This window comes from Schistocerca cancellata, chromosome 3, assembly GCF_023864275.1.
Source record: "Schistocerca cancellata isolate TAMUIC-IGC-003103 chromosome 3, iqSchCanc2.1, whole genome shotgun sequence".
NCBI classification, from domain to species: Eukaryota; Metazoa; Arthropoda; class Insecta; order Orthoptera; family Acrididae; genus Schistocerca; species Schistocerca cancellata.
In genome coordinates, this window is record NC_064628.1 from 457105906 (window position 1) to 457126516 (window position 20611).

General features: G+C 39.4%; 1 protein-coding gene across 1 annotated transcript in view; it reads left to right on the forward strand.

The window, feature by feature from the left end:
* The window catches only part of LOC126175226 (lariat debranching enzyme), an 86012-nt gene that overhangs the window by 47928 nt on the left and 17473 nt on the right, over positions 1 to 20611 (forward strand). The window contains exons 4-6 of the mRNA XM_049921858.1: positions 4106 to 4206; positions 13374 to 13500; positions 19941 to 20018. Of these exons, the coding sequence (XP_049777815.1) occupies positions 4106 to 4206; positions 13374 to 13500; positions 19941 to 20018 (306 nt within the window). The remainder of the gene's footprint in view (positions 1 to 4105; positions 4207 to 13373; positions 13501 to 19940; positions 20019 to 20611) is intronic.

A 20611-nucleotide genomic window follows, 5' to 3' on the forward strand; every position in this document is an offset into this window, starting at 1 on the left:
CCCTGTGGCTAAACATGCCTTGGTGCACGGCCAGCACATCTTGGCACAGTGTTACGCCGTCCGGGTTATCTGGATACTTCCCACTAACACCAACCTATCCGAACTCTGGAGATGGGAACTTGCTCTTCAATATATCCTCTCTTCCCGTTATCCACCAGGCCTCAATCTCCGCTAATTTCAAGTTGCGGCCACTCATACCTCACCTGTCATTTAACAACATCTTTGCCTCTGCACTTCCATCTCGACTGACATCTCTGCCCAAACTCTTTGCCTCTGTATATGTCTGCTTGTGTCTGTATATGTGTGGATGGATATGTGTGTGTGTGCGAGTGTATACCCGTCCTTTTTTCCCCCTAAGGTAAATCTTTCCGCTCCCGGGATTGGAATGACTCCTTACCCTCTCCCTTAAAACCCAAATCCTTTCGTCTTTCCCTCTCCTTCCCTCTTTCCTGACGAGGCAACCATTGGTTGCGAAAGCTAGAATTTTGTGTGTATGTTTGTGTTTGTTTGTGTGTCTATCGACGTGCCAGCGCTTTCAACAAAAGCGCTGCCAGGTCGATAGACACACAAACATACACACAAAATTCAAGCTTTCGCAACAAACGGTTGCTTTGTTAGGAAAGAGGGAAGGAGAGGGAAAGACGAAAGGATGTGGGTTTTAAGGGAGAGTGTAAGGAGTCATTCCAATCCCGGGTGCGGAGGGTATCTCAGGTGTGACTAATCTGCTATGTTCAACAATTCGTTGCTCTATTGCTACACTTGCCATTTTTCCAGCAAAACAAAAACAACAGCTATAGATACATGAAGGCCACAACAACACTGATTTGTCTACAGACACCAGAGATGCCTCATTCAACTGAGAAGGCTTCGTGCTTCACACTTCACAGCTATTGGTCATTTATCTTTGGCACATGTGTACTTACTCAGTGACAGTGTCAGTCCCATTATTTTATATACGCACCTCACAAGTGTGTACCTTATAATGCAAATATAATTTTAATGGTGCAGTGAAAATGATGCCTCATTGTTGCAGTTGTTTATATCTTCATCTATCTACAGCCATACTCCGCAAGCCACCTGACGGTGTGTGGCGGAGGGTACCTTGAGTACCTCTATCGGTTCTCCCTTCTATTCCAGTCTCGTATCGTTCGTGGAAAGAAGGATTGTCGGTATGCCTCTGTGTGGGCTCTAATCTCTCTGATTTTATCCTCATGGGCTCTTCGCGAGATATACGTAGGAGGGAGCAATATACTGCTTGACTCTTCGGTGAAGGTATGTTCTCGAAACTTTGGCAAAAGCCCGTACCGAGCTACTGAGCGTCTCTCCTGCAGAGTCTTCCACTGGAGTTTACCTAACATCTCCATAACGCTTTCGCGATTACTAAATGATCCTGTAACGAAGCACGCTGCTCTCTGTTGGATCTTCTCTATCTCTTCTATCAACCCTATCTGGCACGGATCCCACACTGCTGAGCAGTATTCAAGCAGTAGGCGAACAAGCGTACTGTAACCTACTTCCTTTGTTTTCGGATTGCATTTCCTTAGGATTCTTCCAATGAATCTCAGTCTGGCATCTGCTTTACCGACGATCAACATTATATGATCATTCCATTTTAAATCACTCCTAATGCGTACTCCCAGATAATTTATGGTATTAACTGCTTCCAGTTGCTGACCTGCTATTTTGTAGCTAAATGATAAAGGATCTATCTTTCTGTGTATTCGCAGCACATTACACTTGTCTACATTGAGATTCAATTGCCATTCCCTGCACCATGCGTCAATTCGCTGCAGATCCTCCTGCATTTCAGTACAATTTTCCATTGTTACAACCTCTCGATACACCACAGCATCATCTGCAAAAAGCCTCAGTGAACTTCCGATGTCATCCACCAGGTCATTTATGTACATTGTGAATAGCAACGGTCCTATGACACTCCCCTGCGGCACACCTGAAATCACTCTTACTTCAGAAGACTTCTCTCCATTGAGAATAACATGCTGCATCCTGTTATCTAGGAACTCCTCAATCCAATCACACAATTGGTCTGATAGTCCATATGCTCTTACTTTGTTCATTAAACGACTGTGGGGAACTGTATCGAACGGCTTGCGGAAGTCAAGAAACACGGCATCTACCTGTGAACCCGTGTCTATGGCCCTCTGAGTCTCGTGGACGAATAGTGCGAGCTGGGTTTCACATGACCTTCTTTTTCAAAACCCATGCTGATTCCTACAGAGTAGATGTCTAGTCTCCAGAAAAGTCATTATACTCGAACACAATACGTGTTCCAAAATTCTACAACTGATCGACGTTAGAGATATAGACCTATTAGTTCTGCACATCTGTTCGACGTCCCTTCTTGAAAACGGGGATGACCTATGCCCTTTTCCAATCCTTTGGAACGCTACGCTCTTCTAGAGACCTACGGTACACCGCTGCAAGAAGGGGGGCAAGTTCTTTCGCGTACTCTGTGTAAAATTGAACTGGTATCCCATCAGGTCCAGAGGCCTTTCCTCTTTTAAGCGATTTTAATTGTTTCTCTATCCCTCTGTCGTCTATTTCGATATCTACCATTTTGTCATCTGTGCGACAATCTAGAGAAGGAACTACAGTGCAGTCTTCCTCTGTGAAACAACTTTGGAAAAAGACATTTAGTATTTCGGCCTTTAGTCTGTCATCCTCTGTTTTAGTACCATTTTGGTCACAGAGTGTCTGGACATTTTGTTTTGATCCACCTACCGCTTTGACATAAGACCAGAATTTCTTAGGATTTTCTGCCAAGTCAGTACATAGAACTTTACTTTCGAATTCATTGAACGCCTCTCGCATAGCGCTCCTCACACTACATTTCGCTTTGCGTAATTTTTGTTTGTCTGCAAGGCTTTGGCTATGTTTATGTTTGCTGTGAAGTTCCCTTTGCTCGGTAGTTTGCCAGTGTTTGTCTAAATTACTGTCACGAGTATATTGTAGTCCCATTTTCATATACTATTCATAAAACTGCCTGCTTATTTATGGTTTGTAAAATCATCAATTTGTGCATTCCTTTTATCTTATGTAATGCTGTATTTTACTTTTCTCACATTCACTATTTCAGGGATGGACTTCCTTCAGTATGAGGGAGCAAAAGTGACAGAAGAGCTCCAGCTACAGTTAACACAAGGGGTATTCAATAAGTAGTGCAACTCATTTTATCTCAGAAAATTAGGTTAATAAAGTTTCAATATGTGGCGGCGATATACATAGCCTCAAAGCAGCATGTGTAATGGTGATGTGTTCCAAGCAGAGAGTTGAAATTGAGTTTCTTTTGACGGAAAACCAGAGCTTCTCAGATATTCATAGGCACTTGCAGAATGTGTACAGACACGTGGCAGTGAACAAAATCATGATGAGGCATTGGGCAAGGTGTAGGTCGTCGTCGCAATAAGGTCGACCAATGTGACCGATCACCCTCATGCCAGCCAGCTGTGACTCCTGCAATGTTGGAACATGAGAGTACTCATTTGAGGTGATTGAATCACAATCAAACACCTTGTTGCTCAACTGAATGCCCCTGTTGGTAGTGCTGACACACTCATTCACCTGTTGATATACAAAGGAGGTATGTGCCCTGTTGGTTCCTTGTCATCCAACTGAAGACTGTAAAGGGCCTCCATCTGTTTGGCTCAATGAAGGATGCACTCCATGGGGAGCGGCATGTGGTTGATGGGGAGGTTACTGATGCAGGAAGACGTTGTCTCCGACATCAACCAGTAGAGTTGTACCATGCAGGTACATAGGCCCTCCCAGTAAGGTGGTGTAATGCCATCACATTGAATAGAGAATATGTTGAAAAATAGGGTTTTGTAGCCAAAAGAATGGTGAATAATGTGACGTATTGGAATCCTGAATAAAACCATCCTGCTTTCTGTAAAAAGGTGTTGCATTACTTACTGAATGCCCCTTGCATGTTAGATAACATGTGGTGCATTTATAGCTGCAGATATGTTTTTGTTCTAATTACTTTACACATAATCACATTCATTTATTTTTGGTTAGTTATGAGTTTACATTTGCTAATAGTTTTTCATATTTTCTTATGTGTTGCTCATGTTGTTTGTTTCAGTTGCAGGAACCGATAGATATATTTCTGTCACATGATTGGCCAAGGGGTATTTACCAACATGGTGACACAAAGGAACTCCTTAAACGTAAGCCATTTTTTAGGTAAGATGATTAACATGCTTTCAGAACCTGTTACATTTATAATAAATGAGAGGTGTATTTTCTTCTCCAGGAAGTAAAATGTAGTATTATATAATTATGTTCTATACTTCAGCCATTTAACTAGGACAGTCAAGTGGGAAAAAATGTATTTTGCTGTGCTTACAAGTCACCAAAATTATTGGCCATTATTATTAAGGAGATGAAAACTAGAAAAATGTCTTTTATCAATGAAAGCATGACACTTGCAAATGTTTTAGAGCATTCATAATACTGCAAGTGGAAGATCATCTTTTGATGTAATAAATACTGTTCATCTTTGTGAATGCTTTCTTTTCATTCACAATTAAAAGCCTATTCTACCCATAAGAGAAGAAATATATAGATAATTTAAGGGTCTCTTGTAGTGTTTTATCTCATATGAAGAAAAACTGTAGGAGGTTCGTGACTGGGACAGACAGGTAAGATGCAGTGAAGTCTTCTGCGCTGACAGTTGTCAGATAATGACAGGTTTTTGCTGCTGAGTTGTTGGAAGATGTGTTGAGAGATTTACAGTTTTGGTTATATCACCTAACATGAGTGAATTTAAATTATGTTGATCCTTGGTGCTTTAATTGCAAAAAATCTGTTGCTGAAATAGGCACATCAACTTTATTAAGTTATAGAGAAATTGTTAAATTAGTTACAGCACTTCAGGGTACACAAAGATTATAGTAATGCATCGGCATGTGCCAACTTCTTGCAATACGAAATTAAAAACTGTAAAAAAATGGGACCAAGTCATACAGTGATGAATAACAACTGAATTATAACTGACTATTCATTCACAGAAAAAAGTCAAATTCTACTTATCATATACGTTTTAAATATGTTTCTTGTATCAAAGGAAAATTCAGTTGAGAAAAATATTCTATTGTGATATATAAAGGGGAAATGTTATTAACAAAAATCTCAAATTTCTTGACCAAATTACTTCTGATTTTTACATGATACTTGAATAAACATTTGGACAGTCATAGACTATTGTTTCGTCAAACACCAATGTGCAGCCTTTCTTTTAAAATTGACCATGAGAAATAAAATGCTGTGCTGTGCAAATGTGCAGTTTCACTTTCTTCCTTGCAGTCAATTTATCAGAAAATCTGTATACTAGGAAGTGGTTATTTATGGCTTATTGGTTTATGATTAGTATACTTCTAAGCAATCTGAATCGTCCAAAACTTTGTAATGCTACCCATTCACAGATTAAAACTATGCAAAATAATGTCATTGAAGCTACTATCCTCACAGATCCAGCAGCTGGAGAAATCTCTCTCATACTCTGTTTACCAGCTAGTTTACCCATTCAGTGTAAGGAACTCAGAGTTTTGTTTCCAGTAACAGTAAAGAAGGCTCTTGGTCAGACATTCAAATAAGTTGGAAATGATGTAAGATCATAGTGTTTTCCACATCGCCAGTTGTATTTTGCCATTTCCTGTACTGGTAGTACAGAAAAGTATTTCGTACACTTATCACACAGTACCCAGAAAATGAAAAAGTATTCTGAAGTTTAGTAATTGTACTGTGTGGGAAAAGGAGGCGGACTATAAAAATACATCTGTTTCATTTGTATTCTACATGATTTATTACAGTTCACATTCCACACTTTCAAAGTGGGCAAAGTTGCAATGAGGAGCTGAAATTTGCATCCAGACGCAGTTCCCTGGCATAACCAGATTAGGATGTATATCTAATTGCCATTCATATTTTGCAATTGTGAAGCTTTGTTGGGTTCACTAGTAAGTTGTAAGGCAGAATTACTGGCCTGTCTTTCTGTCAGGAGGTGATATGTGTAGTACCACACATTGGAAATGAGGAAGAGAGCAAACAGATATCTTTGTCTGTTGACACTGCAATAATGTCTAGAAGAAGTGTAGGCACTCGATAGGTTTCGGCATACCTGCCGCTAGGTGGCTCTACTGACACTTAGCGCTGGGCGAAGAACATTTCAATGTATGTACTAGTCAGATCTTACACAGTTTTAAAATGCTGTATTTGACAAGAGAAGTTAACTATGCCATCTGCGTAGAAAGTATAAAACATTAATGTCCTTAAAGGCAATTACGAAACATTGAGTCACGTATGTTGAGCAAATAAAATATACTGTCGAATATTGAAATGCAGCTTAGCATGCAAAAATTCATCTATAGAGGCACATACCAATCAGTAGTACAGACTAAAACATAGGAGATAAAGATAATATAAACTCACCCATATAATTTGTAGCTGTTAGTTGTCAGAAACTTTGAAAAGCTGGCATGATGACTTCGCAGTCTTTGCTGCCAAAAGCTCTTTGCAGATTTCTTTCGTGCGAAAGAAAAAGCAACACCTCATGAAATAAAAAATTAATTTACCGGTAAGATCACGTTTATGTATCACACGTCATCCTAAATCACCTGTTCCTAAAACAGTTATGTTAGTGCTGTATAAACACTCATGAAATATGTCACCCCATAGATTTGAAATGGAAGGCAGTTTCTGTTCACGAACTACTTCAAGCTGTAAAAGAATGTTGAAAATGCTTTCGAACAAGTAGGTTAAATAAGAAAGGCCACTTATCGAGCCAAAGTCTTTTATGGCAGTGAAGGTTGCAGCTATTGTGTCAGACGGCCTTTCAAACACAAGGGTTTGAGGACAGTTCACACAGTTGCTCTGTTTACTAAGCTTTTTAACAATCTAACCTGCTATGGGATGTTGCCTTTAGATGGAATAGAAAGATCATTCTCCCAGTCTGCTACCACAATGTTCTCCTTAATTTTGTCTTCAGCGGAAAAGTTAATGTGTTTCTTCCGTACCTCCCTTTCTTTAGCACATACACACATCAGATTAACAAATGACGTAAGAGGTGGCACTGAACTTGGTTTACAATTCGCGGATTTAGATATAGACGTCCTAACAGGGACATACATGCTCTGTAACATATGTTATTTTAGAAAATCTACAGCTGATCTTTGGTCGTCACAACTTACAGACCTCATAATTCCGAAATGATGTTTCAGAGGGTCTTTGTTGAATTTTCCTGTCATTACATACTTAAAATCTTTGGACCAAAAATACTGAGAAAATTCCAATATATTCTTTAACGTGTCTCTGAGAGATTCCATTGTTCCGTTTCAGGAAAAGTGTTGTTTACTAAGCAAATGGTTTCTTGAAAGTCACCTAATATTTTGTGTGAACAGGAATCTTTGTAGAGTGAATTGTTTGGTATTCTAGAGTTGGGCACATCTGATATGTTAATCACATTGCTCATGAACAGTTCCTTGTTTTTAATACTGCTAAAATTCTTGGGATTAGTTTTCCGGAAATTTTTAATTGCATTTGCAGTTGAGTAATTGAATAATTGAATATCCAGCTTCACATTCATTTTTTGGAAAGACATGAGCTCTATAAGTCAATTTTGGACAAGCTCCAAGGCCTACAAATTTATGAGACAAGTCCAAAGCATACACATGTCTATAGAAATTAAAATCTGTTTCTTGGTTTTTGTACAGCAACCTACTTTTCTCGTGAAAATAATTTCTCATACATTTAAATGTGTGTATGTAGTCCGAAAGGGCCCAAAGTTTTCTGTCCCGATGAACTGGATTTTAAATACTACATTTAACATTTCCTGGTTTGCCAGTAATTCCTAGATTAATTGCAGCCTTTTTGTTTGATTGACTTGCAACACTTGTGAACCTTATGACGCTTGCTCCAGCTTGTTCTGGCTGTATGATTAGCCGTATCAATATTTTAGCTGGGATATCAACAAAAATTGCATTTTTCCATGCATAAACAGCAACCAGCTGGATCTACTTATAAAGGAGAAGAATAAACTTGAGTACCAATGCGTGGTTCACCAAAATGTTCCTTCTCTCTCTCTCTCTCTCTCTCTCTCTCTTTCTCGCTCTCTGGAGTTGAATCACCCAAGTCTACAAAACCATCCACTTTGAGCGAGAATCAAACTGAATGACTTTCCTTACTTACTTACAATTCCTAAATGTTTATTTTCATCTAGATCATTTCTAAATACTTCTCTGATAGTATTTATGGCATGTGTGCTGACACCATATGAGCATTTAAATCCCTTGCAGAGCTTTCTTTAACACATTCAACACTGCCCTCTTTACACCCGGCACTTGGCTGTGAACTGGCATATTTAATGAATGTTTGAAATTAGATTGCAAAGAACAGGAAAATGAAAGGAATATGGTTCTTGCATCATTTAAAAGGAAAAAGTAAGAGCTTCACATGATAGTGAGTTTATTTTACAATATAAAATACAAATGGGTGTTATAATTAAAAAAGAAAACACAAAATATTGTGGATAAAAAAAGTTTTACATGATCTCTATCTTGAGTAATGCCATTATTACTGTATCTAAATTTAAAACAAAATATCACTTGACTGTCTAACTGCCGGTACCTGTAAACTAGAGTATTTTAATAGTTCAGATGTAGTTAGCCTTCGTGTGAAAATCCTGGAAACACTGTGGGACGCAAAGGCCAACGCCACAGTCCTTGCACCACCATCTACTTCCTTCCTGATGCACTTACCCATCCCTTTCTTCCCCCTGTCTGAACATACTTTGCAATACCTAGTAGTATTCACCTTATTTGCAGTGGGTGGGACCTTCTCTGGAAAGTGCCTTGCAAATGTCCTGTGTGAGGATGAAGCGGCTTGTTGCTGAAAAATATTTCCACCCTTCTCAGGCAATTTCTTCCCCACTCTGTGAATAAAGTCTACTAGGAATACATTCTACCTAGTGTTCTCTTTATATAAAATAAAACTGTTGACAGTTGACACTATAAACAAGTGGAAAAACAGCTTTTACCACCACTCAAAGTTTTTCGGGCAAGCGGGCTCTTCACTTTATGAACAATTGAGACATATACATACCTGAATCGTCACTTGTACTTTCGTCTGGAGAGTATGAATCCTCTTTGTCAGAATCATCAACTTCAGATCCTTCATCTCCACAAAGAATACCTAAGATCTCTGCCTCCGCCAACTCGCTGCTCGATATTTTCACGATCGTAAACACCTGTGAATGAACTGCAGGTAACTTCGACGTTGTAGTGCTCACAGCCGCTCCCAGGATGAGATAGCCAATAAGTGCTTGCCTCTTGCGGAAGAAGAACGAAATATGTCCACATTAGTTGACGAAACTGCTTCAGAGAAGCGCTAAACGCGCTTACGGAGCCAAATAAAGGCTCGCCCGTACGGTATACGGGCGCCGTCGCCAACGTCAGGGCGGCCGCGCCCGTCTGGCGTACGGGCGCCATGCTGTAAGTGTTAATAATCTTCAGAGGCAGAGAAAGTAAGTCATGCCTTTGACAATTCATGTAGCACTTACTAGGTACTGCAACTGGTGTACAAATCACTGAAATTTTGGTACATAATAGGACTACTCCCCCCTCCCCCCTCCCTGTTCTGTTTGGAGATTTGCGAGCTTTCAAGTGAGTTGTTAAATAGGTTGGCAACTTAGTAAAAATGTGAGCTGCTGACCCTGGCTTCAAATTCTTCCGTCCGTCCGTCCTACATCTGGACTGAGTGCTATATCTAAATACTATCTAGAAGTCTTTTTTTCATTGCACCTGTCTGATATTCAACACCTGTTCTATGTGGTTGGTAGCGATCTATTCTTGGCGTATTGTTGTTGTTACCATCCTGTTCCTTGTCCAGGTATGGAACGTCTCTCCTCCATTCATCCACGAGCAACAAGGCCTTTTGGCATCTGTGTGAAGCATGTGTTGAACTCATTTGGCATGGGGCAAGTGCAAACCCAAATCCTGGGTTTTAACCGACAGCCACCCTGGTTACTGCAGAGGCCCAGAGTAATTTTAGAATTAATGCGGTACAGGAGAGGCTGCACTGGTGCACGTGTTTTAAATACTTTATTTTATGACATTTTAAGCAAGCAACACAGCTATGTGGTTGTATTTATGGTTTGGTCTAAACATCTCTGTTGCCTGCTCAGTTGTTTATCCTGATGATGTCCTGAAGATCTGACTACCTTAAAACTTCAGTGTCTTCGATGCAGAATTATACATGATCTTGCAGGCACTGGAGCAGATGAGGTGTGCTGCAAATGCTAAATTTCTCTTCTATTCAGACTCCCTGAGTGCCCTTCACTCACTACAACACTTGTACCCAGCAATAAAGTACTCTAGGACACCCTTCTCCACTTATAAAGGCAGGGGCAAGAGGTGTCTTTATGATGGATGCTAGGGCATATGGATATTATGGGTAGCAGCCAAGGAGGCATGTTGGAGTCATTTGATAAATTCATCGTGCCATCCCCCTACATGCTATCGCCTTGCTGTTACCGTGCTGAGTCATGGTTTGATGGGAAGCAGTGTGGCTGGAAGTTATAGACAGTAAGTTGTGTGTGGTAATGCTCACGATGGAGCTGTGGTGTGCCATCTTCCAGTCCCATATTCTGGATGAGGTCTGTGAGGTCCTCCTTACTTGTCTTCACATATGACACACCTCCTGATGCAAGGGTTCTAGCTCCAGTGAGAGGCCTCCAATTTATGGCAGTTTGTGGCTTGCAGATCATGGTGCCGCCACATTTTAGTAGATTGTATCTCTGTATTTTGTATTCAGACAAAAGGGCAGCAGCACATTTACTGAGTTTCCCTCTGTTTTAACTGACAATGACATGAATGCAGTGCATGTTTTAAGATTATGTGAAATGTCCAACTGGTTCCTTAAAATTTTAGGACAACATTTTCAGTGTGTTATAAGGGTGGCTGGCTCATTTATTTTTAAGTGATCAGCTAGCCACATATTTCTATGAATCTTTTTTAGTGTTCTTCTCGTCTTTTGTTTTAATTGACAGTTTTGAACATGTGATCATTTTATCACTATCTTACAAGATGTAAACTAAAGTGATTGTGCTTGTAATGGTAAGTATGATTGGGAGATTGCTTTGTGCTATTTGCCGTAATTTGTGCTTCCATATTACCAACGGAAAGTGCCACATTTTTATAATTTGCCAATAAGTGATAACTCTTTCAGGCATACACACTTGACAGAATACACATTGGGGAAAACACTATCTCCATAATGTAGAGCAGATTGACACTCAAAATAATAAAATCGTGTAATACATATGCAGATTTTAATGCCATGAAACACATAAAGAGATGCTATTTGAAATGTCCAACATTCCTCAACCAATTCTCAGTTTTTGAGTCTCATAAAAGAAAATTGTTATTTATGTGCACAAAATGGTGCTACACAATTAATTTGACAATAGCACCATTGAAAGGGAACTTTATATATTCTGTCTTCAACTTGGTCATGTATTATAAATCAAGTCTTCCCAATTTACCCATTTTTCTTTCTTTTTATCCCGTATATGTCCTTGTTTTCATCATTATAAGTCTCCTCAACTATAGCACTGTTGTTAACATTTCAGACCACTCTTTTTAAGAGCAGTTTATTTAAATTTTATCATCAAGTGACAGTTCATCAACATTGTAACTATTCCCCATATCTCTGTATGATGCTGACCACAGTTTTGTTTCTGCACATTTCTTTTCCTAGCTAATTAGATAGGTGTTTTTTAAAATGGCTTCTGTGTGACCTACGCATATCAAAAAGAGTTTTGCATTACCTCGTTTTAGAGAGTTCCGAAAACTGTACAGAAAATTGGAATAGAGATCAACATAAACATCATTTCCGCCCTTTTTATTGCTCACGAAAACTACACACTGCATGTTGTATCACCATACAGTGAGACCTTCAGAGGTGGTGGTCCAGATTGCTGTACACACCGATACCTATAATACCCAGTAGCACATCGTATCGCATAGATACATACCTGTTTTCGTCGTGGCATACTATCCACAAGTTCATCAAGGCACTGTTGGTCCAGATTGTCCCTCTTCTCAACGGCAGTTCGGCGTAGATCCCTCAGAATGGTTAGTGGGTCACGTCGTCCATAAACAGCCCTTTTCAATCTATCCCAGGCATTGTCGCTAGGGTTCCTGTCTAAAAACATGCTGGCCACTCTGGTCGAGCTATATCGTTATCCTAAAGGAAGTCATTCACAAGATGTGCACGATGGGGGCGCGAATTGTCGTCCATGAAGACGAATGCCTCACCAATATGCTGCTGATATGGTTGCGCTATCAGTCAGAGGATAGCATTCATGTATTGTACAACCGTTACGGTGCCTTCCATGACCAGCAGTGGTGTACGTCGGCCCCACATAATGCCACCTCAAAACAGCAGGGAACCTCCACCTTGCTGCACTCGCTGGACAATGTGTGCGAGACCTTCAACCTGAAGGGGTTGCCTCCAAACACGCCTCCGACAATTACCTGGTTGAAGGCATATGTGACACTCCTCAATGAAGGGAACGTGCTGCCAAACCTGAACAGTTCATTCGGCATGTTGTTGGGCCCATCTGTACCGCACTGCATGGTGTCGTGGTTGCAGAGATGGACCTCGCCATGAACGTTGGGAGTGAAGTTGCGCATCATGCAGCCTACTGTGCACAGTTCGAGTTGTAACATGACGTCCCGTGACTGCACAGAAAGCATTATTCAACATGTCGGCATTGCTGTCAGGGTTCCTCCTAGCTGTAATCCGTATGTAGTTGTCATCCACTGCAGTAGTAGCCCTTGGGCTGCCTGAGTGAGCATGTCATCAACGGTTCCTGTCTGTCTGTATCTGCTCCATGTCCGAACAACATTGCTTTGGTTCACTCCGAGACGCCTGGACATTTCCCCGGTTGAGAGCCCTTCTTGACACAAAGTAACAATGTGGATGGGATCAAACCACAGGATTGACCGTCTAGGCATGGTTGAACTACAGACAACATGAGCCATGTACCTTCTTCCTGGTGGAATGAATGGAACTGATCGGCTGTCGCACCCCCTCTGTCTAATAGGTGCTGCTCATGCATGGTTGTTTACATCTTTGAGCAGGTTTAGTGACATCTCTGAACAGTCAAAGGCACTGTGTCTGTGATACAATATCCACAGTCAACGTCTGTCTTCAGGAGTTCTGGGAACCGGGGTGATGCAAAACTTTTTTTGATGTGTGTATTTTATCCCTTTTTCTCTTCTTACATTATCTTTTCATCTCTGCTTGTTACAGGCACTAATTTTCATCATTTTCTTCTTTCTGAATTACAGCAGTGAGATAGAGTCAAATACACTTGGAAGCAAACCATGTGAGGAGTTATTACGTCATCTAAAGCCGAAATTTTGGTTTGCTGCACACATGCATGTGAAATTTGCTGCTATCTATCCCCACAACACAGTAAGTGAAAGACTTTTGAGGATTTATGAATCTCACATTTTAACTGTGCAATTTTCATTCTTTGTGAAGCACCCAGAGTCAGATATTTAGAACACAGATTTGTTTTTATCTGTCATATTTTTTTGGTTTGTCCATTTTTGTTAGTGCCACAGATATTCCAATTACATTAATTCCATGGATGCTATAGAGTTAGGGGCTAGATTCACTAAACTAATTAAGGCAAATGTCAGGACAATTCCTTAGGGTAACACAGTGCTGATTTCAGTCTTCATCCTAGCCTCATCTGAGGTTGTGCTCTTACTCTGATCATCTCATTGTCAGTGAGACATTAAACTCTAATCTTCCTTCCTTTGTATACATGCCCCAGCCCAAAGCATTGGATACATATAGAAAGCAGGATACATATAGGAGCAGGGTTCTTAACATTGATTGTGAGTGATATTAAATGAAACTTATGACTGTCAGAGTTTCAAAGAGATGATTGATTATTTAGGAGATGCACTAAAAACTGTGCTGCTTCTTGGAGAGTTACTATTATGTTAGACTTACCAAAGCATATTGATTCTTTTCCTAACTACATTTATGGGTGAATTAGAACTTCCAGTGTGAAAAACTGAAATTCTCTGTATAGTTCTCTGTTGCTTTTTCAACACTTTTCCCAGGAAGTAAATTTCCAGCAGATTCATAACAAAATTAAGAGTAATTTTTGTAATAGGAGATTGTGTCAATACCTCTGTATTACCTCCTTTCTCTATTAAAACCAAAGGAATTTCAAATTGATTAAAATATATAAAATGATTGACATGGAATCTGTGTGGTTGAAACTGTTGGGTCAGAGGAAGTGGTCAGATGCCTTGGAAACACTGTGAGTAGCATTCAAGAGTCTGTTATTACAGTAGTAGAGGGGGAGGGGGTGACATGCTGGTGACTTCTGTACACAAGAAGAGTAAAAGAAACAACGCGCAAAATGACAGACCAATATCTTTAACAGCAGTTCGCTGAAGAATATGTGAACATATTCTCAGTTTTTTCTTGAGATGGAAAAGTTTCTATCTACAATCAGCATGATTTTAGAAAGCATTGCTCATGCGAAACTCAGCTTGTCTGTTTCTCACATGATGTCCTGCACACTGTAAATGGAAGGCAACAGGCAGGTTCCACATTCCTAGATTTCTATACAGTATTCGACATGGTGCCACACTACAGTGTACTATCAAAGGTACAATCATACAGAATAGGTTCCCAGATATGAGAGGCACCCGAAGGCTTCCCAAATAACAGAACCCAGTAAGTTGTCCTCTGTGGCTGGTAGGGTATCATCAAGAGGGCCCCAGGAAAGTGTTGTAGGACTGCTGTTCTTTTCTATGTACATTGTATGGCTGACAGTGGAAGCAGCAGTCTGTGGTTGTTTGCTGATGATGGTGTAGTGTATGGAAAGTGTCATCATTGAGTGACTGCAGGAGGATACAAGATGACTTAGACAGACTTTCTAGTTGGTGATATGAATGTCAGTGAGCTCTAAATGTAGAAAAATATAAGTTAATGCAGGGGAGTAGGAAAAACAATATTGTACTGTTCGAATACAGCATAGTAGTGTGCTGCTTGACACAGTCATGTCAGTTAAATATCTAGGCATAACACTGCAAAGGTATGTGAAATGGAATGAGTCTTAAGGATTGTACTAGGGAAAGCGAATGGTCGACTTCAGTTTACTGGAAGAATTTTAGGAAAGTGTGGTTCATCTGTAAAGAAGACCTCATATAGGACACCAGTGCAACCCATTGTTGAGTATTGTTAGAGTGCTTGGGATCCACACTACAGCGGATTAAAGGAAGACATCCAAGTAACTCAGAAGCAGGCTGCTAGATTTGCAGGCTGCTAGATTTGTCAGTTAGGTTTGAACAACACGCAGGTAGTATGTAGGTGTTTCAGGAAATCCAATGGGAATCACTGGAGAGAAGATGAAGTTCTTTTGGAGGAGCAGTTTTGAGAGAATTTAGAGAACCAGCATTTGAAGCAGGCTGCAGAACGATTCTAATGCTGCCAATGTATATGTCACACAATGACTATGAAGATAAGATTAGTCACATAAGGGCTACAAAGATGAGATTAGGGCTCATGTGGAGGCATCTAGATAGACATTTTCCCTCTCTGTATTTGTGAATGGAACGGGAAAGGAAATTCCTGTTCATGGTACAGGGTATGATCTGCAACTCAGACATACAGCGGCTTGCGGATAATGTAGGTGGCAGTAATGTGTCGGGGAAAGATAAATGATTGTAAAAGGAAACAGTGAGTGTAAGTTGTTCAAACAAAGCTCACAGTTCTGTCAGTCCACTTTTGGCTGGTGAGATAAATCAGTTTCCTTGAAGAAACATACTCAAATTAGACCATTGCCTCAGAACATAGTCTTTTCTCATCCTTGGATGGAACCCACCACAGCATTATGCCTCAAGTATGGTATTTTTGATACTGTTTTATATAAGTATTTACACTATGTTTCAGGTGAAAACTTAGATGTGAAGTAGTAACTGTTAAAAAAAAAAAAATCAATTAATTATTTTGTGTAAAGAAAACTTATGTTAAAGTGACACGTTCCACATCATTATGAAATGTCATATTCATGATCTATGGAACAAGGATTACTGTATGTATGTAATCAGGCCTGAGTTGTGTGTGTCAGTTTAACTCATTTGTATTTTGTTTAAGCAATAATGATCTCTTTGTCACAGTTTGCCACTTTTTGTCGAATCCAACTCTCCTGCTTTCTTCATACAGTGTTTAGAAAGAACTAAGTTTAATTAAGTCTTGTGTCCAGATATAAATTGTTAAAGGGTCCCTTAAATCATTTAGGATATACTTGGAATGGGACACAGTAATCCCAACCTCCCTTGTTTTCAGTTCTTTCATATTCATTCCTTTTACTTCCCTTTGCTTCCTTACTAAAATTTTCATGTCATTTACCCAGCAAGGTGGTTCAATGATCAATACATTTACTTTACATTCATGAGAAGTTTAAGGCAAACACTGAGATGTTACATTTGAAAATGAAGTGGTTGATTATGTCCGTTTTTCATTTTATTAGAGAACGCCAAGCTTCACAATCAATTTCTTTGTTATTATTTTCATCTACTCTTCTGGCTTTTTCAAATTTCCCTTTTTTATGGTGTACTTCAGTTCCCATTTCCACCCATACCCTCCACCCATTTCTTCTGTAGGCAATTTTCTGTTAAATTAAGCCCTTCACCTTCTATTAGAATGCAGAAATGGAATATTTGGATTTGTTAACTTTTGATGCCATTTTTATGTAGGATTAATACAGCTAGCCTAATAAAATTTTCTGATCAAAAAACCTGTAATATCATGTGGAGTTGTTGGTGGTGTTTTTGATTTCCTTTTGTTGCTTATCACACACTGAAGTCAGTGATCAGTTCTTGCACACCATTAACACAATGGCATACTGATGTTTATATTGTCAGCACTAGACTGTGCACTTCCTGCTTCATATCATGACGAAATAAAATACAGGATGTTACACCAACAGAAATTTACTGGGGAGTAGTTCTGTATTTTGTTAATGAAATTTTATTGAGAGAATACTGAAGTTACCCTGAAATATTTTTGTGTTTAACATAATCTGATTAGTCAAAATTACAAACTGTTTTATTGTTACGAAGTATATTAATATCTGACAAAAAAGAGAAACACTGTCTATTGTAAACGGTTGTGTTTCTTAGATTGATTATATGATGCTGATACACAAGTAGTTTTTCGTCAAACACCATGGGAAGTAACTGTGCTAGTGTTGTTTTTTATTGTAACATAAGCCCCCACCATCTTCATGATCGTCACACACCAGTCCGTACTTGCCTTTAATTCCATGCTGCATGAAATTGGGAAAGTTTCTTTATCTCCAGCACATTCATTCGGATTATTTTTTGAGTGATTGGCAAGTCTTCACTACGTTTATCTCGCATTTATTGAACAACTTGCTGCTCCACTTCATAAGGGCTTCCCTGTTAGGTCCCCTGAAAGTTTGGCATGTACAGGAGGCTATCTGACACCCCATTTAAACTGTGACACTAAATTTTTTTCTTGCTGCACCGTGTCTTATGACCTTGGCTTCATCAATCACCATGAAATTAAAATTATCGTTGTACCATCTGTGTGAACCAGTTGTGAATCACAAACTCGTAGATTAAGGTTTCTCAACAGAGTCACATCTGTGATGTACCTCCATTGCCAATTACTGCGGTTTACTGTTCAAACAGTATTGACTTATGTCAAAACAGAGTGCGTTCGACTGCTGCCCCAGTCAGCAGTCTCTTTATGCCTAACACATTGAAAATATCTGATCACGGCTGAGAAAGAGTTATGCCACCATTTGGCAGTCATTACATCTGCCGATCTCTAACATAGAGTTGAACCAGTATGGTGTAACATACCCACATCTGTCATCCGAAGTGAATTCAACTCGATGCCTACCCAGGTCAGAGCTGTTGTTGCGGCCAGAATTGGCAGCTCCGTGTCCTAAATTTCAAACCTCGTACCCACAAATTATGTATGAATTGTATTCTTGCATCTATTTTGCTTAGAGAACCCATATTTACAGCAGACTGCAGAATGGTTCTACTGCTGTCGATGTACATTTCGTGAAGTACTGTGAAGATGGGGTAAGAGAAATTAGGGCTTATGTGGAAGCATGTAAACAATCACTTTTCCCTTGCTCCATGTGCACATGGAACAGGAAAGGATATGCCTAGCCGTGATGCAAGGTACCCTGTGCCATGCATCATGCTGCAGAGTATGTATATATGTAGATGTAGACATAGTCAAACTGAAAAATACAATATGTTAATTCTCTCGGCTCCCTAGTGCTTTGTGCTAACAGGGTGCTTCGTCTTTTGTAGCTAAACTGTAAAATCAATAGTGCTGTCAAGCACCATTGCTGAACTATGTTTCATTTGTTGTAGTACGTTTTAGGTATCCTGTACTGTCCTATTTATACTAGAATTAACAAGTCTCTTTGCAGAAATAGATACTATTGCTGAATCCATTTGTATAATCGGTTCAATTCTGACTACATTTGTATTCCGGCAAACTTCAGTTTAAACATAATAGGTGTTCATAAAAAGCGAGGTATGCCAAATGCATTCCCACAGTTGGCAGCATGACACAATTTTGTGCCCACTCATCACTGCCCTTGGTGGATGCTGCCAATCTGATGCCACACTTCTAAAATCACCATATTTTGTGCACATGATCTCTGCTTCCACGAATGCATGATGACCTTTTCATCATGCCAATATACAACATAAAATGTTTATCTCAGCAGCCACAACTTTATCTTGACTGTAACACAACCTTGTACTTTTTGAATGATGAATTTGGGAAGAAACCTTGTCTAATAAGTGGTTAAATACGGTAGTTTCTTGACTTAGGGAAGGTGGAGACTTTGCTACTAGTCTAGTGGGAATGGAGAGGCTGTATATGGTCCTGTAGTTACCATAGTGTTGCAATCAGAAACAGAATAGGCAAGCGGAGAAATCTCTCATTATTTGTAGAGCTTGTATATGTGTTACCTAAAACATGTGGAAGGACAAGTCTTGTATGAATGTCTAAATGAAACACCATAGGATATTCAAAAAGGCTCTTTTTGCTATATGACTCATATGTGGAAGAGAACAGTGAATGTAAAAGGCACAGCATCACAGTTTTTGTTGCCTGAATATTCTTAGTTCCCATCATAAATGGACTTAGCATGTTTAATGCATTTTTACTCTTAAACAGGACTGTATGTTATAGTACCAATTGAAATTTAGTACTAATGATGAGCTACCCAAAAGTTCTGAGAGTCTTAAGTGACTTCAAAGCCGGATTGGTCAGAAACCAGGATTTTTCCCCTTGAAAGATTAAATGTAATTTTTCCGTGATTTGAAACACCAAGGGCTGGAAAATAGTGATAACTTCTTTTAGGTTTGATTATTTTTCTTGTAACCAGACTCTCAACTGTAACCATGTATCTACCCATCTGCCTATCTTATTCTTGAAATTTCAAAATACATAATTTCCTGCCCTGTATTTTCGCTTTCTTGCAACCTGTGACTTTTTCCTGATGCAAAATAAGATATTCCTGTTGAAACTGCACCATTTTGGCGCAGCTGAGGTGGACCGGGTGGAGTCACAGGAGGTAATCAACACAGTCTCACTTCTGAACTTCCAGAGATGAGTGGAATTATGAGAATAACTGTATGTATATCCATAGAGCCTTTGTCGAAGGCACCATCAATAATAAGCCTTAGGGTAAGTACACTTGTAGATGATTGAACTGGCGGGACTCTTTGAGTAGTTCTTGTTGTAGCTGATCAAATTAAATTTCTGTATACTATAACAGTTCTTCAGCTGTGCAGTATTGCTTATATAGTTCATTTTCTCTTCAGGTCGCTGAGGAAAATGAAGAGAAGATAACAAAGTTTTTAGCTCTGGATAAGTGTCTTCCTAGACGGCAGTTCCTACAGGTAAACATCTGTTGTGTTAATGTGAAGCTACCTGTAAACAAAACCATATCAAAAACGAGTGTGAGTATTTTAACCATGTAAGTTGAAAGGTTGAAATTCGCATGGATGACGTCACAGTATATTCTGTCTCTTACCTGCTGCCAGGCAAACAAAATTAACCACAGCTTCATTAGCCAACAGTTGCTTGAAAATGCAAATGATGTCACTTTTGCTGAAGAGCAACTTGATCAAATATGAAGGAATATGTGAATGGATGCAATATGAAAATGGAGATTCAGTTAGAGCATTGGATAGGGAAAGTTTATCCTTATATTGATCCAATATCAAGTTGCTGACGATTGTGATCTTCTGTTGGAACCACAGTGTGCACCATTGTTTATAACCTGTGACTATACACTAATCAGAGAAATGTGTGAAAAGGTTTTAATGTGCTTTACCAAAAAGCCGTATTCTAAAGAGGCCTGTACTGTGGGAAACACTAATTGTGGATGTTAATATAACAACAGAATAATCAATTATTGATAATACAATGTAAATGCATAGATAAAAAATCGACTCGCCAAGTGGTGGAATGGGAACACACACACATAACA